This window comes from Amblyomma americanum, chromosome 1 (genome assembly GCF_052857255.1).
Source record: "Amblyomma americanum isolate KBUSLIRL-KWMA chromosome 1, ASM5285725v1, whole genome shotgun sequence".
Lineage (NCBI taxonomy): Eukaryota > Metazoa > Arthropoda > Arachnida > Ixodida > Ixodidae > Amblyomma > Amblyomma americanum.
Window position 1 is genome coordinate 214,715,854 of NC_135497.1, and position 27,673 is coordinate 214,743,526.

At 48.6% G+C, this 27,673-nt stretch overlaps 1 protein-coding gene across 2 annotated transcripts; it reads right to left on the minus strand.

The window, feature by feature from the left end:
• Positions 1-25,653, minus strand: LOC144114606 (uncharacterized). 2 transcript variants are annotated; one of them, XM_077648458.1, is made up of 7 exons: positions 25,476-25,653; positions 22,978-24,708; positions 18,720-18,792; positions 17,248-17,411; positions 15,919-16,035; positions 6,558-6,743; positions 1-104 (listed from the first exon to the last, which is right to left on the minus strand). In XM_077648458.1, the coding sequence occupies exons 1-7, from the start codon at positions 25,500-25,502 to the stop codon at positions 27-29; spliced, it is 2,376 nt and encodes a 791-aa protein (XP_077504584.1). In that variant the 5' UTR covers positions 25,503-25,653; the 3' UTR covers positions 1-26. The 2 variants fall into 2 exon arrangements, with proteins under 2 accessions (XP_077504584.1, XP_077504585.1); XM_077648459.1 differs by having other exon boundaries at positions 22,978-24,656; positions 25,476-25,541.
• Positions 25,654-27,673: the final 2,020 nt, after the last annotated feature.

The window sequence follows — 27,673 nt, forward strand, 5'->3', positions numbered from 1 at the left end:
TACACGTGTGGATTTTAATTGGTTGACTATTTCGGCTTGGTTATCTCGTCAAAGAACGCTGTGACCGCCTCGAACACCTTGTCCGGGTCCTCCTCCGCTGACACCTGGAAACATAACGGTAATAATTATTTCTGCACTCTTAAAACAGAGGTGGTAAAAAGGTAGTAACTGCAGCAGCTGCTAACTCTTACTGCATTTTACTTCTTTTTTACTGAATATTTACTGCCCTCTTCAGGGTAGTTAGTAAAAGTCGGGCCTTCCTGCCGTTTTAGTACCTATGGCCGCTGGTTAGCACCCGGCTAGTAACCGTTCCTTCAACCCTCAAATAAAGTCGTAGTAGATAATTGACACGTACTGCTGTGTGAATGAAATGGTTTTGCAATTAGATATTTCTTCAGCGTCGAGCGATTAGGTAGATTAACGTATTTCTACAATCGCAACTTCATAACAAAAACTGGTACCTTAGCTCAACGGATAAGAGCGAAAACGGTAAATGAAAGACAGATTTACGGGGGATATAAGACTGAGAAAGATTTATCCGTGCAACGCGCAGTGCGCGTCTCACGCTTGTGTGTGACTTGACTCTTTCTGACATGTGTTTTTCTTGCATTCTGAACATTTGTGTGTGCCCGGTAGGGTTGCTTGGCGCCATCGCCTCGCATAATTTATATACGTAATGCCCAGTATGTCTAAGCCAGAGTGTGCGATTAAGACCAGCATAACTGGTAGCTCTCAGTGGTGTCGTGTACTGGTCGCATTGAACACATATACCTTCTTTTTATTTTTTCAGCGTGTACAAAAATTTAACAAGCCAAGCAAACACGCCGTTCTAAACCCTAGCAACATATGCGAAAACGGTTTCTACCAGTTTTCTTAGTAAATACTGCTACCTTTTTGTTCGTAACTTTAATGCTTCTCACTCGCATCTTAAGGGAGTAACTTTCAAAAGTTCTACTTTTACTACATCTAGTTACTAAGAAGGTAGTGATCTGTATGACGAGTATGTGGTTAGGAGTTACTTAGTGAAATCTGCGACCTTCTAAGTGTCTGCCGGGTGAGCACCTCAGAAGCCTTCAAACATGTAAGGCGCTGCTCCGCGACAGCCGAATAGCTTTGTTGCAGAGCTCTTGGTGACATTTTGTGTCGGTATAGAGCTGAACACACGCGTTGGGAGTGCAACCCCATCCGACAGCTTTCCGCTATACTATTTAGTCAGAAACTTCGGCGCCATTTTTCGCATACATAACTTATATATGCGAAGTTCCAACATCATTGAGTTTCCTCTGCGCTTCGTTTTCTGCACAGGTGAAATCAACAACAGACTGCTGTACGTCGGACAAAGCACGGGTGATGGAGCAGCAGCTTCGAATCTCAAGAAAATAGGAGCCGAAACAGCTTCGGTAGATTGACGTACCCATAAGCAAAAAAAAAAAAGATTTTGCTTTCGAAGTTGCACTTTTCTTTTTCTTTTGCGAAGTTGCGCCTCTGTACATGCGACCTCACTCCCTGCAGCGCTATGGGCCAATTTTCTCGCCGACGAGACGGCGCAAAGTTAGCGCGCTTGTGCCAGCGGCGAATGAGCCTTCAGCACTATACTCCTGTTATTTGTGCATAAACCTTAACATCGGAACAAGATAAAGTGAGCTATTTCGTGAAAGTTCATGTTCGAGATCGTAAAGAGGACACGGAAGAAGAATCACGCGCAACAGAGTTTTAGCATAGCGGAGACGTACGCATTGCGGGGGCACCGGATGCCGGTTGCGCACGCTCAGTCGCCCCACCTGGCCCCGCCCCTGCGGCTGCGCGTGCGCAAGAGGCGTCCGTAATCCGTCTACGCTCAACATGCCTCTGCTATGCTAAATATTTTAAACAAAGCGTTGAATGTCAGCGCTGTGTGCGATTCTTCTTTCATGTTTCGTTTTTTTTTGTCTCTGTTAGCTTTTCGAACATGCACCTTAACGCCGCGCCTCCGCCGGCGGTTCAGTGCGAGAACAGGTGCACTCAACAGCCCAAGATGGCGGCACCTCGTGTCAGCTAACATCGTAAAAGCAGCTACTGCTGCGCCGGGTATAGGACCAACAGAAAGATGCACCCCGACAGCACAGCATCCGTTGTGCACAATTTACCGCTGCCTGTCCTCCCCAACGGGTCCCTTGATTCGCGCACTGATTTCTTTTGACAAAGATGCTTGATATTAGCGGTTTCTAAGCCACAGGCTTCTACTGAACAAGCAAATCATACTGCGGGACCACTTCATGTAGCACTGACACACTTCAGCATGTTTCCCAACAGTATCGCATATGGCGCATACGTTTTAATGCACGATGCGAATATATTACCTCATCACGTTATTCTACAGCCAACTATACACTCAATAAAAAGACGTAAACATACGCTGTGTATTGAACAGCACCTCAAACGTCACTTTTTGTCTTTTGCTGAAGGCTAATCACGAACAGTACGGGAGTGTAGCGTGCAACGATGGCGTTTTAAGTTAATTCTTTTGTTATCCCAGTATGAGTAGCTCCCGCCTGCGACATGCCACGGCCGATAGTTGGCAAGCAATGTCACTCACTAGCTCCGATACAGAAGGAGAAGCTGAAAAATCGCAAAGAGGCAGAAGAATGAACAGGGGAAAGAGTCGCCTCAGGAAACGGTCTTAGCGGTTCTGCAGTTTTTATGTGTTGAGGTACTGATGCATTAAAGGGGAACAGACACCAAATTTTGGTTGCAGGTTTCCTCCTTTGTAGTGATGCGTAAGACATTACTATTCATGGATCACCACGTTGTGTTTTACTATGCTCGCTAAATAATTTATAATAAATTTCTTCTCTCACCTGTATTGGCTTCGGTTGCAATAGCCGAGTGGCGGCTATGACGTCAATGGTAAAGATAGGTCACTCATTGTGATTCCGGCTCTTGACGCAGGCTAGCTTTAGCGTTGTAGTGAATGCCTCACGTGACCGACATATCGACATTTGACGTCATAGCCATCGCTCGGCTATTGAAACAGGTGAGAGAAGAAATTCGATTACAAGTGATTTAGCGATTGTAGGCGAGTACCGCATAGTGATACATGTATACTAGTGCCTTACACACCATTACAAAGGAATGAGAGTTTGAGCCATGGTCTAGTTTCAATATTAGACATGAAAGGCGGGATCTACTAAACCTAGCTGAACCCTGTCGCGTCGCCAAATCTTGGTGGCCACATGTATGAGCATTAAGAATGCCGCCACGCGACCGGGTCGCGTTGCAGCGCTGACCCGGTGAACCCTCCTTCCTGCAGACAGGTCGCGGCAGCATGGTTGTGTGGCGTCGGATGGGTCCTCTTTGAAACAGTCGTCGAAAAAAAAAACTACGGTGTGCCCTATGCTAACTTCGTGCTATATTTTGGAAAACTATTCGAAAACTTGAGAGCGGATTCGATTCGTTTCGAGTAATTTCGAACATGCCTATTTGATTCGTTCAATGAATCGAATAAAAGGGTATTCAATTCGCTATTAGAAAATTGATTAGCACAGTGTTTGAATATTGAGTACTGAATAGCATGCTTGAGTTGCTTAGTGAATTTATCCACAGGCAACACCCCTGCATAAGGTTCTTACTCTCGAGCGCTGTTGGTGTGGCGTCTGTCCGTAGGAGTAAAACGTTCCGTCTTAGCCAAAAGTAACCACGCAAGTAACGGGGTCTGCATCTAAGCCGTATATTGGGGTCCTTATGGCACCCCTAAAGATCAAATGGTCTCGGAAGGTGAGGACAAAGAACCTCCTCCTTACCTTTCACGCTCGAGGGATGTGCTCCACTGCACGGCTAAGAAACAAACCCCGTTGCCTGGTTATTTTTGAAAAGGCAGCATGCATCAAAGCAACGACGCGGAGAAGGGGCGGAAGAATCGGCGAAAGGGCTCCAAGGAATTTATGTTAAACGAATTTGCGCCACTTGAAAGTGAAATGGTACCATCGGTGCCGGGTCTCGCCCCTCACTGCTCTCACGGTGGCTGAGGCCGACATGGATTCAGCTCTTCCAGGAGGGCATAACAAAAGCAGCGACGTTTACACACAGCGGAAGACATTTCGAGAGGCAGTGAGAAGCAGCATGTTGTAGCATTTGGCTTAAGTCACTAAACCGATTTAAAACCATACTGGTGCCCTTTCACCGCTGTGGTAATTACATCGCGCTAAGCTACAGCATCAATAGCTGCCAGATGGTGAGTACCAACCAATTCAAATACCTCTGTGTGTATATTTTGCGTGATATGACTTGGAAAAGTCGTGTTAACGACGCAATAATTCCTGCTAACTGTGGCTTCTCCTATATAATAACTTTCCTTTCTACCGCTCAACGGTCCTAGTGCTCATGCTTCAGTAGACAGATTCTCAGCTAATTTAACCAGCGAATGAAAGGCTCCCTGCATTCTCAAAACACCATACTGAATTGCCTAGTCAATTACTCAACGGTTGTTTTAAAAAATAGGCACACCGTTGTTCAAATATTTGAGGGACTATTTGTCGTCTTCCTTGGTCCTGACTGGACGAGAGAGCTATACCTTTCACAGTGCGGCAGACAACTTGTGAGATGAAGTACGGGCCGCCGGCTCCGCCAGCTTCTATTCTTCGAGCTGGACAGCGCGCATGGCCTCCCAGCTGCGTTCGCGGCTTGGTGAGCCGCCGCCTTCGCGCTAGGCGGCGCGCTCAGCGTCCCTCATTGTCTTTGTTGCTTGGCACGCCGCAGCGCTCGCCCGTTCTTCTTCGATTTTATTAGTAATTCGCTTTCCTTTAGTGTTCGGCTGTGTAAAGATTGTGGTGGTGTGTGGGGTCTAACATCCCAAAGCTGCACATCGGCTATGAGAGACGCTGTAGGCTCCAGCTTAGTTTTGGCCACTTGGGGTTCCTAGCTTGCGCTGACATCACGCAGAACAAGGGCGTTTTTTTTTCATTGTCCCTCGATCGAAAGCGGCCGCCGTGGCCCGGATTTGATCCCAGGTCCTTGGGCTCAGCAGCCGAACGCCTTAACTAGAGTCACTAAATAAAGACTTAGAGTACCGTCACTGCAGCACGGCGGTAAGCAGGGGCGGCCATTTTGTTGTTTATCATTGTTGCCAGATTGCCGCTTCGGCGACCTCGCCGCTAACTTTGGCCCGGCCATTTTGTAAACAACGCTGTTAGCCACCCTGCGCTGCGGCGGGGATCGTAGCCGTACGGCATGGAGCCGCTCAGGTGCAAACGGTAAGCGTTTTCCATCATTCTGCGAGTTGAAACAGCCAACAACGCAGCAAAACGGCATCCTCGTATGCTCTTGTGCAGCTGAAATGCTGCGAGGCGCGGAATCCCTGGTCACTGAGTCGGTCACCGGCAGCACTCGCAGCGTCGCAGCACTAGGACTACCACAGTTGCCCGACTGAAAACGCATAAGCCACAAAATGGCAGCCCCCATGAACCGTCGCAGTGTAAACAAATATCACGTGATGCAAACTGACCAATGATTGTGGCGGCGGCACAGAACAATAGGAGAAAAGAGTGCCGGTACTCTAAGTATTTATTTAGTGACTCTAGCCTTAACTACTGAGCCACAGCGGTGGGTCGGCTATACAAAACTGCCGTCGGCGACATGGCCGAGCCTTCATCTCTCTTGACTCCTCCGGCTTCATTGCTTGGCCCCGGTGGTAAACACTACTAATGCCGAACTTATGGAAGTGCAAAACTAATGGGTGAAAGCTTGTGGTTTAAAACACGTATAGCGCGGAAGGCTACTGCTTAAAACTTTAGGCGCGAAATGCTGTCTAAGGCATCAGGAAACGAATCTGCTCTGTTTACGACAGAGCTTGTTCGAACCTCGCTCGCAGCTACGGAAAAACATATATGCCATGGCATAGAAAATTTTGTTCTACTGGATACCATTCGGAGGGCAAATTTCAGAATGCTTTGGTAAGGTTTGGCTTCATGTTTGGTGTCAGGCTCACGCCGTTTTCTGGATAATTTTGTCCTGAATTTGCTGAGAATGGGAGCTAACAGCTTTTTATGCTTGATAATTCCCTCGAGTCTGGCGAGAGCCCCGAAACAAGATTATTTCTGATTACTCAGATAATTCCAATATTTCCACATTAAAGGCGCAGCTGGAGCTGTTGAGCGTTGCTTCTCGCAATAGGATAGGACGTTGACTGTTTCATACATCTTTCCATTATTTATCTCGTGTTAACCAGTGCCTTTAAGAAAGCCTACTGCACTCCCAGCAGCAGCCATTAAAAAACAGCGTGTACTATACCAGCCCATGGTGCTACTTTTCAGCAACTATACTTCCTGCGCACAGCCGGAAAATGGAACGGCCAACCGGCCCAAGCTGCCACAAAAATTGGCTGACAATGTTTCGAGCGGACCACCGAATTTCATAAATAACAAGTCTTTTTTTCTCCACATGTTTACTATTCCTGTTGTCCACTAGCGCCGTTCGTATTCGGGCCCATCCCTAATGAAATTTCCACAATATAAACATTTCCGTATGAGATAATTGGCAATAAGTGAACGCATAAGACAAAACAAAACGAACGAATAAATTACCTTGTGCACGATGGTCTTATACTTCTCGAGAACGGGCTCGGACTCCTCGTGAAAGGTCTTGATGCGTTTGGTGATGGTCTCCTCGTTGTCGTCCACGCGGCCGCTCGTCTCGCCCCGCTTCAGGAGACGCTCCTTCATGGTCTCGTCCTTCACCTCGAAGTAGAGCAGGTTGGTGCACTTGCACACCTGCGTGCATGGAAGAGCAGAGTGGGCGCTCGCGCTTCAGTTGCACACTTCATTTTCACAGTGGTATGGCTCCACTGGCGATCTCCTCGGGTATAAGGCGTCCCAAGGGCGTATGGCGTCGCGAATAGAGTATTCTTGTGTTGGCCTGGAATGGGAGTCAGGGTGGCCTGGTACATGTAGACCTAGGAAGGGATACCAAATTTTTTGACGTGATTTTTTTTAGAATGGTGCGTAAGTCACAGTAAACATAGATCAACACTTGGAATTTGACTGTGTCGGATAAAAAAAATGGCTGGCGGTTTAGCATTGTTAAGCACGAAATATTGTGCGAAAGCGCGGTGTTTTGCGGGGCACGCGCTGCTCCGAATGTGCGGGCGTTTGTGGCTTGAGCGTTGCTCCTGGAAACAATGAGACAAGCACATTGCAACGCGTTCTCGACAGGACCAGCAAACGAGGGAGAGGACCGCGCAGCCGTGCATGGGTTGCTCCGCGTTGATCTGCACCACCGCCACGTACCTCATAGCGCGACTGAGGTGTCCACTGACCCAGGGAGCCAGTTATGCGCCTTTCCTTTCCTCAAAATCAACGTAGTCTAAACCTTCCGCTGGTTTTCAGAAAAGGAAAGGCGCATAAGCGCCTCTTCTGCATTCATTGCTACATTCATTAACAAATTCAGAACAAACGCGTCTCGTTCTCTTGACTGCTGCCACGTGTCTCGTGGCTTTGGATAATAAAAAAAATATTGCGTTGACTTACTCGCAGCGCGATGGAGGCGTCCGCTGACCCATTGAGCCACTTACACTTGCTACTCGAAGACTTCACAGACATACACCGCTGAAACCCGGGGAGTGCTAATAATAATAATAATTGGTTTTGGAGGGAAAGGAAATGGCGCAGTATCTGTCTCATATATCGTTGGACACCTGAACCACGCCGTAAGGGAAGGGTAAAGGAGGGAGTGAAAGAAGAAAGGAAGAGAGAGGTGCCGTAGTGGAGGGCTCCGGAATAATTTCGACCACCTGGGGATCTTTAACGTGCACTGACATCGCACAGCACACGGGCGCCTTAGCGTTTTTCCTCCATAAAAACGCAGCCGCCGCGGTCGGGTTCGAACCCGGGAACTCCGGATCAGTAGTCGAGCGCCCTAACCACTGAGCCACCGCGGCGGGGCAGCCGGGGAGTGCTGCTAGGAGTGTTTTAACACTAAAATATATATATTTGAATTTACTCCTTACATTACCAGGACAGCGCCCAGCCAGTGCTTTAAGCCTAGCGACCTATCACGTTCCGTTCTGCAGTGACTCGGTCATCCTCTTTAGTTCGTACGTCTTGGATGATGTCAGAGCACTATTTTTGATGTTCAAAGCCACGAGACACGTGGTAGCGGTCAAGGGAACTAGACGCACTTGTTCCGAATATGGCAATGAATGTACTAATGAATGTAGAAGCGGAGCACCAGGCCAGGGGCAAGCTTGTACCAATTGTATCACCTGTGGGTACCCGGCGGCACTGATGATCGAACACCGCACCTCCCGTATATGAGGCGGATGATCAACCTTAGGGATTTCTGAATAGAATTGATATCGCAACTACTGCGCTTCCAGTTAAAAAAAAGCCCTTGTTTAAAATGAACAAATGATCGCCGGACGTAATTGTTACATGGGAAGGAAACGTGCAGAGCGCGGTCACATTCCTGTAGCAGCCTATGTCGAAAATTCCCTGCGGCAAAGTTGTACCAAAGAAGCGCTTCCGAACGCCGGAGAGGTCCTTATAGCCCTAGGTTCGCTTTTTTGATTACTGAGAATGATGCCCAATACACCGTAGCTTGATGAGCACAATATCGTCGAGCTTCAGCGCAGGCCAAAAATGGGTAGCACTGTCAAGAGGTCTACTGTTCGCTTCGGGTGATCGGAACCAAGCCAGGCAGTTACGCAGTTCGGCTTCATTTATATTCGTAATGTGGTCGGACTCGGCAACGGAGAGGAGCGCTGCTGATCGTAAGCAGCGCTCCTGCACAGTGTCACACGTAAGGTTTCAAAATAAGCTGGAACACATTGCGGGAATAAAACAAACGCAGAAGTGCTGCTGTTCGTCTATAAGCTTTCTCTCGCAGTTTCTTGATGCCTCAATAGAAGCCACAGCTGGTGCCACCAGGGCGCGCATTAGCCCAGCTGTTAGCGCGTTACAGCGATGAGTAACTGGCTGCAACTTTCTCCTACTTTACGTAAGCCGTCATGAACATCTTACTATGATCGTGGGTACCGGCTGTCGCTTCCACTTCGGTGTCAACTAATTGCAGGGCACGGCATAGAGCATGCGGTAAGATATACAGGAAGGCCGCCTCGAGCGCGCCGCAATGCATTTGACACATGCCAATAATGCCACGATAATGCCGATAATGGCACATGCGAAATGCAAAAAATGCAAAATATGCCCTCGTATGCTGCTCCCAGGTGGTCGAAATTAATCCGTGCCCTCCTCAACAGCGCCTCTTTCTCTTTTCGACCTTTCGCTCCTTCCTTGATCCCTTCCCTTACGGCACGATTGAGGTGTCCATTGAGAATTGAGACCGTTACATCGGCTTTCCTTTCCTTACGACCAATTATTTTTAACGCCCTCGCCCTTTTACCATTGTTTTCGCAGTCACCAATACGACGAAACGCCGCCTGTCGAGATTTCTGTGAAACGAAATTACTGTACGGGCAGCGGGCGACGATGAACATGGAAGGCGGCTGGAGAGGTGGGAGCGTTCTACTAGAGCAACTATAGCGTGCCTCGATGCAGCTTCGCTCCCTCAGAGCAACTAATTCATAGTACCATGCGCGAAGAAGCTTCATCTCGATGAAGCACTATAATCGCGTGCTGTTATCGCCGGAGTCGGCTCATCTGTATTATTCCGTGAAATAGAGCTATGAACTGCATGTTTTCATTTATACAAATCTAATTACCTATTCAATGCAATTTTAAATTTTTGAGCGCTAAGTGCATGTGGCGATAATCCGCGGCGAAACGTCGCACGATCCCATCGCGCGACCACTGCCGCTGATCGCCGCCGCTCAGCTTCTTGGTCTGCAGAAAATTTCGCCCATGGCCCGGAAGCAGCTCGCGCAGCAGCGGTGGCTCCGTGGTTACGGCGCTCGGCTGCTGGCCCGAAAGACGTGGGTTCGATGCAGGCCGCGGCGGTCGCATCTCGATGGAGGCAAAATTCTAGAGGCCCGTGTGCTGTGCGATGTCAGTGCACGTTAAAGAACCCCGGATGGTCGAAATTTCCCTTCACCACGGCGTCTCTCATAGCATGAGTAGCTTTGGGACGTTAAACCCCCATAAACCAAACCAAACCAAACCAAGCAGCTCTCGAGACTATAGCCAATAGCAGAAGGCTTTGCGGGTACTCAACTTTCGATCTAGCTATTTTGCGAGCGAAGTTCACTTTTTTAGCGCCGTTTCAGCGAAGTTAGCGCGACTTCAGCTACCGACGTACCGATAGTCCATGAATTAGGGAAAAACTAGCGCCAAACCATGCAACCCACAAGAGAGGAACGAAGACGAGGCACAAGCGCTAACTCACAACTGAATTTTATTGAAGCCAGGATGCCGCTTATACAGAGTGAAGCTTGAAGGGGAGAGAAGGGTGACAAGGAGGAGAAGGTGAACAAAGGCAACACCGTTTCGCAGAAACAGGCAGGCAGCCAGAAATCGCACAGGAGAAAGAACAGTTACATGATAACCGAATCTAAAAATTTAAACTCGGAGGCAAAAAGAGATAAAGAAGGAGTACTGACACACCAACAGCCAAATTTCTTTATGTATAGAAAACCTTCAGACTAACACGTGTAGTCTTATCTGCTCTTGCCAAGAATCTTCGTCTAATTCAGCCGCGCCCCGCACCCGTCGCACACATCCGCAAGGGGCCTCAAGAAGTAAGTGCTCTCTTCGGCCCTGTTAAACCATCGTGGGGACATGTGAAAAGAGTTTGCAAATTAATGCGCTCAGAACTTTGGCGACAAGTTCGTCTGTTCCATGATTGGCTGCGCATGGTGTGCTACCATGATCACCCCGATTGGCTCGCCGTGAGGAAGCTTTCTTCTTTGAAGAAAACAGCCGCTCAACTCGCTGAATTCCATCGGAGAGGCATCGTGAACCAGCTGCTGTTGTGCTTAAGGAAGAGGACTACACCAGACAAAAATAAAAATGTTACAGTCCTGGGCGACGTCTCTGTGCCTGACAACGTCATGCGGATTCTTCAAAAACGACCTAAATACAGTTTAGAGCCTGGTGCTCACGCGCATGAACTCATCGCTGCGAACAGGAAATTGGCCCTAAAAGTAAGAGATGGAGAGAACCGTGACCGGTGCCTCCTAGAGGGTGTGGACTGTTTGAGGAACTGTTCACCAAGCGGCGTAGGTGCGCACAGCCACAGAAGGCTGAATGGTGTTGTTTCCTTCTTTAGGCAGAACAGCGTTAAGCTTGTTCAAGCTGACAAAGAGCCTGGGTTTGTTGTTTTGCCTTAGGAATTGTACGATCAGAAAGCGCGTGCGCCAGTCAATAAGAACTTTGTACAGGTCAAGAAAAGTGCTGTTAGAGTTAAGCAAAGTTCATAAACTTTTGCAAATATTTAAATCTTCATACTCTTTCCAAGGATATAAAAAAGAGCAAAGGTAATAGCATTAATGCTTTCTTTATAGCCAAGACCCACAAGCCAAAAATACTTTTAAGAACTATAGTCAGCGAAGAAGGTTCATGGCAAAAGAGTGTCAGCGGTTCCTTGCAAAGACATCTTAAATTACTTGTTTTGGACGACCCCTTCCTCAAAAAAAAATTCTACAGTTGTGGCTGAGTGCCTACAGAGTTCCGACGACATCGGGTTTGGATTTTCGGTACATGTGCAAGATTTGTTTTACTCTGTACCTCAGGACCAGCTTTTGTTGGCTGTAAAGGAATGCATAGAAGCAAACGGCGACGCGTCTTTCCAGAATTCTTCAGGACTGTCGGTTGATAATTTTATCGCTCTATTGCAGTTTTACCTAAGTGCTACTTTTATCCTTTTTGACAACCTGCCTTTTTTGCAGCGCAACGGTGTGTGCATAGGGTCCTGCGTGGCCCCTATTTTTTGCGACATATTTTTAACAAAAGTTGATCAAGCTTTAGATAAACTTTTTTTATGGGGGAGGGGTGGTTTTAAGGGTTTTTAGGTATGTGGACGATTTTTTAGTGCTTTTAGAAAACCAGACGTCCTTCACCTACTCCTCTACAGTAGGTGAAGTTTTAAATGCTTTTGACAAACATGGACTTGGGCTCACTTTTACGCATGAACTACCTGACACTAATATTTTACAGTGTTTAGATTTGAAACTAACCTTCCTTGGAAGACACGTTTGCTGGGGCTATTACCCGCGTGCAAAAAAAGATATTTTGCCTTACGATTCAATGCACTCCAAGACTGTAAAAAGAGCGATAGCGTCGCATTGCCTGGAGTCTTCTCTCAAGAAATCGTGCCCGCATCAGTTGCAAGATAGCTTTCAGAATCAGATGAGCTGACTTTCGGTGGCTGGGTTCTCCTGATCTGTGTTGAGAAGATCGTTTCAGGACACAGAAGCCGCTAGTTGTGCCTTACTTGCACAAGGCCTCGCACAACTTGAGGAAAGTGGCCAACAGGTATGGCTTGAGTGTCGTTTTTTCGGCTCCTATCAAGCTGGAAAAGTTGTGCCCCCGGATCTGCAACTCAAGGAAGCGGGGCTGCCAGATAAAGCACGAAACTCCGTTTACCAAGTGTTCCGTAGGAGTGGTCTACGCTATCCCCTTAACTTGTGGGAAGTTTTATGTCTACCAGACTGGCCGCTGCATCAACGAGCGTTTGGGGGACCATGCCCGAAATTTATCAGACTTGAAAGATAAGTACGCACATTTGGGTGCGCACGTAATAGGCTTCGAGGGGTGCGAGGCGCGGCTGAATGAGACGAAGATTCTTGGCAAGAGCACAGATAAGACTGCACGTGTTAGTCTGGAGGCTTTCTACATAAAGAAATTTGGCTGTAGGTGTGTCAGTACTCCTTCTTTATCTCTTATTTGCCTCCGAGTTTAAATTCTTAGATTCAGTTATCATGTAACTGTTCTTTCTCCTGTGCGATTTTTGGCTGCCTGCCTGTTTCTGCGAAATTGTTCACCTTCTCCTCCTTGTCACCCTTCTCTTCCCTTGAAGCTTCACCCTGTATAAGCGGCATCCTGGCTTCAATAAAATTCAGTTGTGAGTTAGCGCTTGTGCCTCGTCTTCGTTCCTCTCTTGTGGTTTGTATGGTTTGGCGCTAGTTTTTCCCTAGTTCAAGTATGCACAACCTAGCCCAAAAAGAGGTGTTAATGCGATAGTCCATGCTTGCGACGCCCGAAATTATGCCATTTCAAGACTTTTTCACATTATACAAATTCGCATAATTCTCGCGTATCTGCAGCGGTTTAAAAACAAAATGATTCGTGATTGTTAATTATTTAGATTAGGTAGTGGTAGCTGGAGTTTTAAAGTCAAGAAGCGACACCTGGGCTATGAGGGGCTCTGTAGTGGAGGGCTCCGGATTATTTGACACACCTGGGGTTTTTTAACGTAAGCTGACAGCGCACAGCATACGGGCGTCTTTAGCGTTTCATCATCATCATCATCATCATCATCATCATCATCATCATCATCATCATCAGCCTTACTACACCCACTGCAGGGCAAAGGCCTCTCCCATGTCTCTCCAATTAACCCTGTCCTTTGCCAGCTGCATCCACCCTTTGCCTGCAAACTTCTTAATCTCATCCGCCCACCTAACCTTCTGCCGCCCCCTGCTACGCTTACTTTCTCTTGGAATCCACTCCGTTACCCTTATGGGCCAGCGGTTATCTTGCCTTCGCATCACATGCCCTGCCCAAGCCCATTTCTTTCTCTTGATTTCGACTAGGATGTCATTAACCCGTGTTTGTTCGCTCAACCACTCTGCCCGCTTCCGGTCTCTTAACGTTACACCTATCATTTTTCTTTCCATGGCTCGCTGCGTGGTCCTTAACTTAAGCTAACTCTTTTCGTTAGCCTCCACGTTTCTGCCCCGTCGGTGAGTACCGGTAAGATAAAGCTGTTGTGCACTTTCCTCTTGAGAGAAATTGGTAAACTGCCACTCATGATCTGCGAGAATTTGCCATATGCGCTCCACACCATTCTTATCCTTCTAGTTATCTCCCTCTCATGATCCGGATCAGCTGTCACTACCTGCCCTAAGTAGACGTATTACGTCACAACTTCTAGGCTCTGGCTGCCAATTGTGAACTGTTGTTCCCTTGCTACCTTGCTACCTTGTTGAAGATTACCTTCGTTTTCTGCATGTTAATTTTCAGACCCATCGATCTGCTCTGCCCGTCTAACTCATTGATCATGATTTGCAGTTCACCTCCTGAGTGACTCAGCAAGGCAATGTCATCAGCGAATCGCAGATTATTTAGGTATTCTCCATTTATTCTTATTCCCAACTGTTCCCAATTCAGGCCTCGAAATACCTCCTGTAAACATGCGGTGAACAGCATTGGCGAGATCGTGTCTCCTTGCCTGACGCCCTTCCTTATTGGAGGACTATAGTAGCTGTGCAGTTGCTATATATATCTTCCAGTATTTTGACATCAGGCTCTTCTACCCCCTGATTACGCAATGCCTGTATGACTGCTGAGGTTTCCACTGAGTCGAATGCTTTCTCGTAATCAATGAAAGCTATATATAGAGGTTGGTTATATTCTGCGCATTTCTCTATCACCTGATTAATAGTGTGAATACGATCTATTGTGGAATATCCTTTACGAAAGCCTGCCTGATCATTCGGTTGATTAAAGTCTAACGTTGCCCTGACTCTATTAGCGATTACCTTAGTAAACACTTTGTAGGCAACGGATAGTAAGCTGATCGGCCTGTAATTTTTCAAGTCCTTGGCGTCTCCCTTCTTATGAATTAAGATAATGTTTGCATTCTTCCACGCTTCTGGTACAGTCGAGGTCATAATGCATTGCGTATACAGGGTGGCTAGTTTTTCTAGCACGATGTCCACTCCATCCTTCAACAGATCTGCTGTTACCTGATCCTCTACAGCTGTTTTTACCTTTTCATTGCTTCTAAGGCTTTCTTTACTTCATCTTTCGTTACTGGCGGGATGACGCATTGCTGTGCACTGCTGTCTTTCTCATTAGCGTTCTGATTACATTGGCTACTGTACAGGTCTGTGTAGAACTCTTCGGCTACTTTAACTATCTTATCCATATTGCTAATGACATTACCCTCCTTGTCTCTTAACGCATACATCTGGTTTTTACCTATGCCCAGTTTCCTCTTCACCGCTTTTATACTACCTCCGTTCTTTAGAGCATGCTCGATTCTCTCCAAATTAAACTTCCTTATGTCGGCTACCTGGCGCTTATTAACTTCAATAGCTCTGCTAGCTCTATTCTGTCTCTAGGGTTAGACATCCTCATGCTCCGACGTTTGTTAATCAGATATTTCTTCTCCTGAGACAGCTTGCCGGTATCCTGTCGAACCGTCCTACCGCCTACTTCTACTGCGCACTCCGTAATGATAGCTGTCAGATTATCGTTCATTGTATGAACATCAAGATCGTCTTCCTCAGTTAAAGCCGAATATCTGTTTTGCAGCGCTGTCCTAAACTCCTGTGCTTTCCTTCTTACGGCTAACTCGTTAATGGTCTTCTTCTTCACTAGCTTCTTCCGTTCCCTCTTTAAGTCTAAGCTAATTCTAGACCTTACCATTCTGTGGTCGCTACAGCGCACCTTTCCGAGGACGCCCACATCCTGAATGATGCGTTTCGCTTCCATCGAAATACGGCCGCGAACGCCCAAGCCACTGAGAATTTTTCGGATTTGGATTAGCACGAAGTGCTCCGGTTTGATCTACGTGACCACAAACGATACTGCTTCAACAGCATTCTCCCAACATGCAATGTCAGTTTGGAAATTTCCCGGTCGCGCTGATGGACGCAGGGGCCTGCGCACTTTTGAAAGGACGGCACCAGCTACATAAATCCTTAATTCACTTTGCTTGTACATGTGGCAGCCGGCTGAGAGCCCGTTTACAAGTACCACAAATTAGTACCGGCGCAATGCACAAAAGCGACCGACCAAACGATACGGAAAACAAAAAGAGGGTTACCTCAGCCTCGAAGCGGTCACCCTGCTCGGTGTTTCTGGGGTAGCCGTCAATCAGGAACCCCTTGGCTGTCGCCACACTCTTCCTGATTGCTTCTTTCAGCAGCTGCAAGACCATGACCTGCGGAAAGGAGAAGTGAAGTGGAGTGAACTATAACCATGATGTGACAACTGCTCACTGCTCGCGATCCAGGATTGCAGAGCTACACAGCGGCCGCGTGGCCATAGGCGTCCGTGTGACGTGTGACGTTTTTTCTGCCTGTTTTAGTCGTTGTCCCAAGAAAAAGGACCCGAAGACACTCTGCTTGTTTTGTTTGGGCTCCTTGCTTGTTTGTTCTTTCTTCGGAGGCGGCTGGCTCGTAGGTTTGTGTTTTTCTTTCTTTTCGCCGCCTACATGTCGGTTGTAACTCTTTGCATGCATCATTACCTCCGAACATCTCAGCAAAAGATCTGGGAATGAACGGTGAAATTAACCTCAATGCTCTGTAGTGCACCAAAGAAAGAAATCGGGTCGCATCGCTCCCCCGTGCAGCGCTATCCAATTACCGGCTGTTACATAAGTATGCAGTTCTTCCCTCGCTGCCATATTTTGCTTTTGAAGAGAATTTCTACCGTTTCTTGTCAGCTGTGCATTGTATGCCCGCTCGTGTGCTGCGGCTGCGATCGGCGCAGCCTAGTCGCCCGTAAATTTCTGCCCGACACCCCGCGCAAATGATCAAAAGTTTCCTCGATGACGCAACTTATCAGAATTCTCCAGAATTCCTGAGATCAGAATATGGAAAAAGAAATTAGCAGTCATTTGGGGTCTGAACCCTGGCTCTCTGCGTGCAGGCGGGCACGCACCGTATAGGCCACGAAGGGTGGTTAGTTGAAGCATATTAGAGGGGCACCTACTGAACGCATTGTGGTGTGTATAACTTGCTAACTTGTGTTTGGAATGTGTACTGATCTTATAGTAATTAAAATATATACTAATTAGGCGTCAGAAATTGCGCGGGATGAAAAGGCGGTGTTATGGTGCTTCATTTCACTGAAACAAGTGGTGTGTATGTGTATGATTCTGTAGTGGCGTAGTATGTCGTGCAGTGTAACCTAGATAATGTTTCGTGATTGGTAGTCGATCATGTGATCGGTAATTGTGATTGCGATCGATGATCGTGATCGGTAATGTGATTGTGTATTGGTAATCGTCGAGAAACGAGAAGGAAAAAGGAAGTGTCTGCTGCTATGGCGAAGCTTAAGTGTCCTCCTAATATTTTTTCTTTTCTTTTTCACTGAGAAGAGCTCCAAGTCGGGTTTGATAGGCGGCAAGTGGGAGCCCTCTCATACCCACCAGTGGGACCAGCTCCCCCTTCGTCATGATCTCGTTCATCTCCTTGCCCAGGTCGCTGCCGGACTGCACCTCCGCCCGCAGCAGGTCGCCGGAAGAGATGTGCGTGAAGCCGTATTTGGCCACTATCTTCTCGCATTGCGTGCCCTTGCCGGAGCCGGGGCCGCCTGCACGAGCGGCCATGGGTCAGCAACGACGACGCTTGCGCTTTACTTTCAAGATCAACTCAGGATTGCCGAAATCCTTCCGTAAATAGCGAGGGCCACCCGCAATCGACCCTACTGAACTCTTGTGGTCGATGAACGGAAACGATCGATCAGCGGACTCCGTTCAATTTTCTCTCATTTTTGCGCAAAGCATCTTTTGTGAACACGTCCGCGGTTACCTCCAGCCCCATTTTTAAAGCTGAAGTACCTCTGAGCCCTCAAGAAGGTGTCTGTACAATGGGCAGCAAAACGGCGTCTTCCAGCGAGTTGTTGCGATTGAAAGAAGGATTTTCCTCTGTGGTAATTTGTACTGTTTGAGAAATTATACTGAAGGGCTGTTTTGTGCCTGCGTTTAATAATCACGTCAATAAGCCTCTGTCAACTAGAAAAATAAAGCGAATTACTCCCACGAGTATTGTTTAAAACCACCGCAATCATGCATGTCCTCAAGGACAGCATGAATCGAAGATATATCTGGTAATGCCAACTGCCGCGGTCAGCTTCATGAGCATTCATTGTCCTCCGACTGTGTCGCGGTACACGATTAATGCTAAGGAAACAAACAACCAAGCTCAGATGTTGACAGCCAGAAAGCCTGCTCAGCGAACTCCGGCTGTAGTTGTCTAAAACAGCGCTTTTGAAGCCGTAAATTCATCAACTCTAACGATGTGCTGTCATCAACGCTATAACGCGAACATGCAGATACAGAATCATTCTGCGTAAAGATTAAGACTAAAACTTTACAATGTCACCTGATTTGTTATTGTTCTCCGTGTTAAAGGTGTGCTCAACTGCAATATCAAAACGATCAGAACATTGTTTTATGCACCAGTTTCTAATGGTTGTTGGTAAGCGTTTCTCATAAAACGGGTGAGCAGGGATACTTTGCAATGAATGCGTTTCCCTCAGAGCCGTCGCTTCTGTATTATTTAACACCTATTGTTTAGGATCCACCATCACAGTATCGACCTCCTAGAGAGAAGTTGTATTATGGATATCTTGTAGACACAAGGTCATCTACTGTCCATGGGAGCATGTCCGAAACCGGGGCCCTTCCTTGGCCTGTATTCTGCCGTTATTTTGGCCAACGCATCTAAATCTTGAGAAGCTGGTATTAATGGCGCATGGACGGAACTGAACTACGCGCTGGTATATGACACTAAGAGTTCGGATTACCGGCACACAACACACACACACACAAAATATTTGTTCGGCACGAATGGGGTCCATTAAACCCGTCATGTGCGCATAGACACAGTGAAGTCTCACCGAAGACAAACACGACGGGGACGTTGAGTTCTAGTGGCCCGTCCATTGGCGTTGAAGTAGGGGGAGGAGCAGGCTGCGTATAGAAAGAGACACATACACATCAGAACGTGTACGGACGAGGCCTTGACGTGATAAGCGATTCCGGTCGGCGCTGCGCGCGGCCTCGCGTGTGCAAGGAAGCTGCGAGTCAGGACAAGGCGAGAGCGAATCCTTTCATTCGGCTAGGTGCGTATGCTGCGAGTACAAACTTCTTTGCTCCTTGCGTATGCTAGACGCAATGAAGTTCTACTAAAATTGATAATGAGGCGCGAAGAAGTGCGCACTGCGTGGGCTAGAAGCAAACCTGGTTGGCTGTATATTCTTGACGAAGGCGACACACCGCTTACGCGGCAGCGAGCTTGAGCCACGGTCGAAAAGGTTGGTGTGGAAAATGAAAAGAAATCGCCAGTGATCTATTTCTTAACTGGTGGCGCATGCTTGGAGTTATTGGAGGAAAATGCGCACACAAGAAAGGTGCACAGAGGAAGACACTTCCTTCCATCTCCGGCGTTAAGGTTGAGTTTGGTTAATCGTTAATCAGTCGAACATCCAAAAGTTTTGACGTGCCCTCGATTCACGCCTTAAAGTAACTACGTATACAACTTACTTTAAAGCGGCACTAAATATGAGCGATACGCTCATTAGAGAGAAGAAAAAAAAAACGCCTGCATGCGTGGGCCGGTGGCAATGGCGCACAGTTCAAAGTGCGAACGACCGTGACGCCGGCGGTCGTTCATGCGAGCTTGCCGCCAGGGACAAAGGACGGAGGATACGCGTTTTTTTCTACGAACGACAAGTTTCAGGCATGACTGCCTCGAACTTGTCAATCATGATTGCCGGTGACAGGGCTTTGTGCATCCTTCATCCGTCATGCAGGTGCGTATCGGGGCAGTAGTTTTAGCATACCTCGGCACCATGAGGGGTGGCTCAAGAACACTCACTCTCACGGCCACTCGCACACACATCCACACACTCGCACTCGCACTCATGTCCACTCACACTCACAACCACTCACTGACACTCATGTCCACTCACATCCTCAACCACTCACTCACACTCACAACCATTCACTTACGCTCATGTCCCCTAGCATAGCCTGGGTCTCGCAGATGTGGTGGTGATCCGCCCAGTGCTCGGCCAGTCTCTTTGGCCAATTTTCAGTTTCGATGCTTGAAGGAAGTGGCCACTTATCACGCACCTTCCATGTCCCGAACCAATGTTACGCACGATTGCTTCCGCGCTTGCTGCTGAGACGATGAGTGCCTGTTTAACGTCAGCTAAGATGCTTAGACACGTTTTTGACCAGTGTCTAAGTGACAATAATGAGTTTGCCTTGACAATGACGTATCCGTGAGTATGCACGAACACATTAGAGGAAAGTGGCGACTATGAATACTTTTCGCGGCGTGGGAGATCGAGGGTGTTTTTGGAAAGCTCGAGCGAGTTCCTCAAGCGAAGGAAAATGGCTGGAATGGGCCACAAATACAGATTTGCCCTGCGGAAAAAGGATCCAAAGGGGAGTGGTCGTTGTCAGTCCCTTTACAACAGCCTCTTAGGCTTAATTTTGTGACATAGTTAAGACCAAGGCTAGCTCCGTCTAGCTAGAGCAGGGATGCGTGAGCGATATGTGGACATGCCTGCATTGCAGTACGTTGTCTGCGATGCACGTAATCCCTGTCTGAAGGAGGCTTGAGGAACCAGCGCGGTGTCCTCGCTTGAGTACGGTGCGTGCGGAGGCCACGAGAGCATCTTCGTAGGAATAGGGAGTGCTAATACTACACCCAGTTATCTCCTGTTCTCAGCTGCATTGTTGGTCGAGGAAACGTTGTTCGTGAAAGAATATGTATGCAGCTAACTCGTGATCCATTTTGCACTGCATGCCCTTCTGGAACGGTAGGATGTTATTGAAAAAAAAGACCCTATTCAAAAGTTTTTAAACGAAATCGTATACAATCCGGTTCAAAGGATTCCTCATCAGTGGGGGTAGAACGGCTGAAATCGGTGAGCGCATACAGAAGTTGTTCAAGTGACTATATTGAAAACACCAAAATAAAACAGAATCGAATTTAACATGCCCATTTCGCTCGACCAGTGCCGAATGTTGGGCCCCACAAACCACAAACAGGCCTTACACACATGCAGCGAAAGCTTGTACGCAGTCATTGACTTGGCAGGGCAGCCTGCGTTCAGCGTACATGATGCAGACAGGAACCTTTTCATGACGCCAAAAAAAAAAAAAAAACTTTTTTTGTACTCTGGGGGAGAGCATGGGAGACCTTAATCCTCAACTCTTTCCTGTTCTATGAGCAGTCCAGTGTCAAACATGCCGGCACACTTCGATCTATTTATTTGAAAAGTTCCCCTGTGGCCCCCTCCAGCACCCCTTTTCTACCCACCGCCCCCATCCTCCTGTTCTCTTTTCGTCACGTTTTTGGCTATGGTGCCCGTCGGACAGTTTTTCTTCGCTGCCCTCTCGGTATCGGCAGTTTGAACAGCAGCGCTCATTGCAGGATACTTTTAGGCGAAACGAAAACTGTCGCCCCTAGCTTGATTCTTAATAATTTTCATTCGCTTGTACTGCTCTTCTTTTGTAGTTTTTTTCTCGAGCGAAACTGTGACAGTACTGACAGACATATTTTAGATCCTTTCTCGAGTATAGAAGAATCAAGTTCGAACTTCACGTCCAACCAATCGAAAAGTGTTTGGATCCCACCTCATAACCACTGCCGTAAATCGCCGCAACGTTTCGTCACCATCGGCACGAAACAAGCATTTCTGGAGCAGATCAGGACCTCAGATACTACCATTTCGGCTACCTCCTCAGCGGCAAGGCATCACCATGTCTGATGATATACATACAATAAATAAAAACCACATGCTTTATTTGCGACGGAGGGCTCCTTCAAGTACATGATAGAAACATGAACCTCTGGTGTTACCTAAAAGCGCGCTTGGTTTACGCGTCGATTCCGGCCTTCAGCCGCGCTTGTGCAGTTCAAGAGCCGGGCTAAGTAGGTCAGGTTCTTCGCGTCGACAATGGAAGGCTCTGCCGGTTCCGGGTCCGATCCAATAAAAAAGTTACGACCAGAGCAGAGCTTTACAATGCGCACACTCGGGCACAGAAAAAACATACGCGCCCAGTGCTGTGCTCAAGATCCGACCTTACGCTAGTTATTGCTGAGAAGCGGGCAGTCAGTGTTGCAGCAGCAAACATTGGAACTCTGCTCGAGCCGTGTAGGAGGCGTGACAAGGGACATCTACCTTTCTAGCAGAGACAATGCGAAATTCGATCAAAGGATCTGACACAACCCGCAGCGGCTCATTGCACCAGTGAAGGTCTTGCGCTCATGCCAACGGTGAACTAGTAAGGCAAACAGCAACGAAAGATTGCTGTTCCCACGCCTGCGGAATCCTCTGATATGGGCGTCCAAAGACACCAGCATGATGTATTAAGCTGTCTCGAGCGCGCTCGGCAGTGAACATTTGCTTCGCTCAGCTGTCAGCAATATGAAAATAGCTAAGCGGATACCGTCATCGCGAAATATAACTGGCAAACTTCTCTTTCACGTCCACCCGCCACTCACATCCACTCGCCACTCACGTCTACTCACAACCACTCACATCGACTCGCATCCACTCACCCATGTCCACTTGCCACTCACCTCTACTTACACTGATCTCCCCCTCACAATAACACCCATTCACTCGCACTCACACCCATGACCATCCGCACTCACACCACTCTCGTACTCACACTCACGCCCGTGAGTGTGAGTGAGCGATATGAGTGCACTCATGAGTGTTGCGACCTATGGGTTTTAGATGTCATAGCGTATATACGCATTAAACAGGCACAGCAGTTTCTTATATGCATTCATACAAGAGCTTTGAATGGTTAGGGGAAAGGCTGAGCTTTTTTCTCCTCCTTCGCCTGCAGTATTGAGTATTCATTCAGAGTCTCGTTTTGCGACTTTCCTTCGCTGTTGCAAAACTTACAAAAGGCGCATGTCGACGCCTGCTTCAGCATTACTGCTTCCTACGTCTTTCCAAAGCGGCAAAGAGGGATTACTATCAAATATCAGCCTTACGATAAGAGTCTCGCAATGTGTTTAACCTCTCTACAGCTATGCCTCTTATAAACGGACGGACACGCCACTGGTATACTGGCTGAAATGATGCAGTAGAGCGCATTATCTTTCCTCCGGCGACGTATCCCTACCTTGGCTGGAGGCGGAGCTTCCTCGGCCTTCTCCTCTGGCTTTTTCTCCTCTGGTTTTTTCTCCTCCACTTTTTTCTCTTCTTTCTTCTCCTCCTTCTTCTCTTCCTTCTTTTCCTCTTTCTTTTCCTCTTTAACCTTGGCCTTTCTGCCTTCCTTATTCTCCTCGCTTTCCTGCATCAGCTGCTTCAGGTCGATCTTCCGCACGAAGTTCTCCAGCTGCCGGCGATCAAATCGACGTAGCTCGTACTCGCTCTCGTCATCGCTCTCAGAGTCCGACGCCAGCGTCGCCGCCTGCTGCTGCGGCGATGGAGGCGGCGGCGGCGGCGGTTGGTGTCCTCCCACTAAGCCCGACAGGAAGCCCATGAAGCCACCCGGCGGCGGGGCGACGGGGGGAGGAGGCGGTGGTGGCGTTGGTTGCTTCTTCTTCTTCTTCTTCTTGGCCTTTTTGATCATGAACAGGTCGTCCATATCTTCGTCGGCATCCGTGACATAAGCGCCGCGAAGTCGTCCGCTGGTGGATCGGCGTGGAGGGCCGCGGCGGACTAGGACAGTACCAGGACAGTTGCAGACTTTCGGTCGTGGCCCGGCGAGATCGTCATGCAAGGTGGTGTCTTCGAAGCTACGTCGGCGCATCAAGGGCGACGCCGGTGGCGGACCATCTTCCCGATTCTCGTCGAGCTGCCTGTCCTGCTGTAGCCTCTCTCTAACGGGAGGGGGCGAGGGTGCGTCCAGTTCTCGCTCGATTTGGAACATTCGGAGGCGCGATACTGATGGCCCGCTGCCGACCCTGGAACCAGGAGCAGGCGGCAGCCGCGAAGGGCCGACTGGGAGCCTGCGGCCGGAGCGGGACCCGGCAGTTGCTGGCTGCCGAGCGGGAGGCACTGGAGGGGTCCGCTCTCCGCTGAGGGCCTCGTAACCCTCGTCTATGCGGTCTTCTTCGCGGAAGTCCACGCTGGAAATAGGCTGGCGCCGGATTTCGTTGTCTGGGAAAATTGGCCCATGAAACTGACGTCCCGGCGGCAGGGGACGCGGTTGTCCTGTAGAGGCCATCATCCGTTGAGGTGGGAACCCAGGCGACCGCACTCCGGGCGGCGTGCTACCCAGGCTATTATTGCTCGGACTTGGGCACCCGATGACGCTGCTGATAGCCACTGAGCCAGGAGACTCCGTCACCGAGCTGGCGAAGTATGGATGCCGTGGCGAAGGTGGCGTCACGGATCCAGCACTGCCTGCTGGAGGTGGCTGCGCCGCGGGCCGCCCGAAGCGATGCCCATCATTCGGCGATGTCGGCAAGTTGGGACGCCTCATCGGTCCGTGAGACGGCGGCCGAGACATCAGCGGGGACGGTGGCACTGCTGAGACGGAGCCCGCGCTCCCGATGGAATTGGGAGGAGCGCTGGCTGCACTTTGGCCGGGAACTGCCGACATTTCGGTGAGCGAGGTGGTCATCTGAGAGCGCCGGACCACGGGGGACGCGTATCCGGTCGTCGGCTGCGGTGGCGGACTGACGACTGTGTTGGAGCCGACCTGCAGGAGCTCGGATGCTTCCACCGCGGCAACGGGCGCCTCAGAGCCCAACGCCTGCGGCGGCCACGCGCGGCCCCCGCCCGGCGTCGTTGTGATAGCCGTCTGCGAATTGCGTTGCAGCTGCCCAGGCAAGCCACCTCCGCCCAGACCCGCTGCATTGGGACCGATGAGGAAGGTGGTATTGCTCTGGTACCGTAGCGTTTGCTGCAGGTGTACATCAGTTAGGGTCCATTATAAGACAGGTGCTTCGCGAATCGGTGTAGTCAGACTCTAAAGCTCCAATTCTTACAGGCTACAAAGTTCACTACGTGCGGAGCTTGTAAGAATAATGCATGCCTTGGAAAACGAAAATATGACTCCGATTCTTTGGTGCCATTTCCTTTGAATATGCGCATTGCAACCACTGTGTCTGGGCTAAGAGAAAACGCGATAGGCTAAGAGAAAACGACTTCCGTCGAGGAACGCTGGTGAAGTCATACCTGTGGAAGTCTCTAGGAAAGGTTGTGGTTGTAAATTTTTTCACTTAATTAGGAGTCGTTTTTTTTGTGCGCCTCTAGCACTTGCCAGCCACGTTAGAGGTCACAAACAAGCAGCACAGTTTAGGGTGAGAGGTAGCAGCCATTTCTCTTCAATTAAGGGCCATTGGTTCGCTCGTCGTGTTCGTTCCCAGTGTTAGGCGGCAGCGGAACGCACTCAGGGAGTCGGGGTTACAAAGCGAAGAAACATTTGCGTAATACTGCGACAAGCGCGCAAACGCCACTGGTCCGCAGAGTAGGCGACTCGAACTAGGACTAAACACCCATGACGTCATCACACCGTTCCGCTCGATTCATGCGACCCTGCCGAACTCGAAGCTGTTTTCACACTGCGCAACGGCCTCTCCCACCGAAATCGTCAGAGCGAAGGCAACGGACCCTTTGCGTCTACGCAATCGCCCTGCCAGCTCAGCAACGAAAGACACCGATATTTACCGCTCTCTGGGACTGCTCCGACGCCATTGCTGGCGGCAGCCTCCGCAGAGTCGAAGCTACGGGGGTCAGCGTCCGAGGTGACGAGTGGCCGAGGGAGACCCGAGCTCAGAGCTCAATTTTGCTGCAACCGTCCGGGCGCCATCGAAGCGCCGTTGGGCTTCTTCGTCTCCTTCCATCGATGGCGCATGCACGAAACCTTTTCTTCCTCGCCCGTCTTAGATTCACAGCGACGAGGTGTTGCTGGGTCCTAAAACTCCAACGAAGTGTTCAACACGGCCACGGCGTGATCGCCTCCGTTTCCGCCGTCTTGTTTCCATGTATTGCAGTAGACGGCCGCGGGTCGTCCAGATGAAACAAATCTGATCGTGCGAAGATGAAGGTGATGACGTTTTTTCGCACGCCATACAGCTCCCGCGTGGTACTTGTTCTCTGGTTTCTTCTTCTTTTTCCAGCATGTGGCGATATATGCGCAGCAGTAGACGGCGCGACAAAGAGCGTTGCATGAAGCCTCGTTAAATAAGAGGCCACGATCGCAAAGCATGACATTGCGGTCGATTGAAAACTCCAAATCTACTCCGTAGGAGAGGCTCTGCAGAGAAGCTGTGTTCATGGAGTGCAGGGCGTGCAGTTGTTCAGGGCTGTTCCACCTGGGTAGACGACGTCGACGTCGTAATGCGTCACAACTTAATTGATCGTCTTTGAGAATGTTACTCATGTGGGCGAGTGCTGATTATATTTTTCGCCAGAATCGTATGAGCCTGTTACCGTGTCACTAGCCGTTCTTCACGACGTAACAGAAGCCACACAGTCATTCCGCCAGAGTTAGAGGGAACTAAGAGGAGGGGGAGGGGGTGGGTTGATGCTGACCCACGCGTCCGACGGACCCACGCGTCCTCTTGTAATGTTGCCTTGAGAGAATACTGAGGACAGTGTCTCAAGACGTTGTGTCCTCAGAAAAATGAACGCTTAAAATGTGTGTCCCTATATAAATAGGGGTTGAATTCTTAGTTTATATTTTTGAAAATTCGGCGAACTTTTTCCGTGTTTGTTTTTGAATTCAGTTTTCGGTTTTTGCGGACCAATTTTATTTTATTGAAAAGATAATTGTTCATTTTCGTGTTTTTTTGGTCATACAATATCGTACTCCTCTGAGGTTCAAAGTCACTGGGAGTTTATCTTGGATTTTGTGTGACCATGAGCATTTAATTTACCTGTTATTAACGCACAAATTGTCCTTAACTACTGGTAACGCACTTATATATACTCTTTCAGAAGGATACTCGTATGGGGCTCCCCCCCCCTCCCCCCCCCCTCCCCCCCCCCCCTCGAAATAATTTTTTTCGAACTGTCACGTACCGCTGACCAAAAGAACCACCGGCGCCGGAAGTCATTCTGGATTTTGCACCTACAGTGTCTTTTTCAGACTAGAAAAGACATTTTGGAGCGAACATTGCTAACTGGGGTTTTATTTCGTGGCAACGGCCATGCACCTGCAGTCATGTAACGCAAGAGGCCCCATCCTAACACAAACTTTCAAGGGCCTATCGATGGCTCGCTGTTGCGACTAAAATTTCGGTGCAATTACTCGCAATGCATGACCGGTGACAGCTGCTGCTGCGCACTACACTGCAACGAAGGACAGCGCCATTGAGATTTTTTCCTGCCCGTTGCATATGTAAAAAAGTGTAAATGTTCTTGAACGACAAGAATTCATTAAAATATTTGTCCTCTACTTGCTAATTTCATGGCCTTTACGTTTTTCACATCAGCGGTATGCACTGCTTTGCTGGTTCCGGACCGATATAGTTCTAGACTTCGTGTGATATTTTCTTTACTTAATTAATACGCAAAAACAAAGAAGCATTGGTGTCAGCTATGTCTCCCACGAGTGAATGATGAGGGGATAGTTGGTATGACATGATTAGAAGACATAAAACAGAGCAGGGGACAAGACACATGAGAGAAGCAAAGAGGACGAGCTCGTCCTGTTTCCTTCTCTCCTGTGTCTTGTCCCCTGCTCAGTTTTATGTTTTGTAGTCATGTCTGCCACGATTTGGAAGACATACGAAAACATTATTTTATTTTAAAAAATACATATATCATTTGTCTAGACAGTGCGTAGCGCTAACACAATGGCATTGTCAATATCAATGACAATGCAGTTATTATTGTTATGTTTGATCCTTCCACAAATTCTA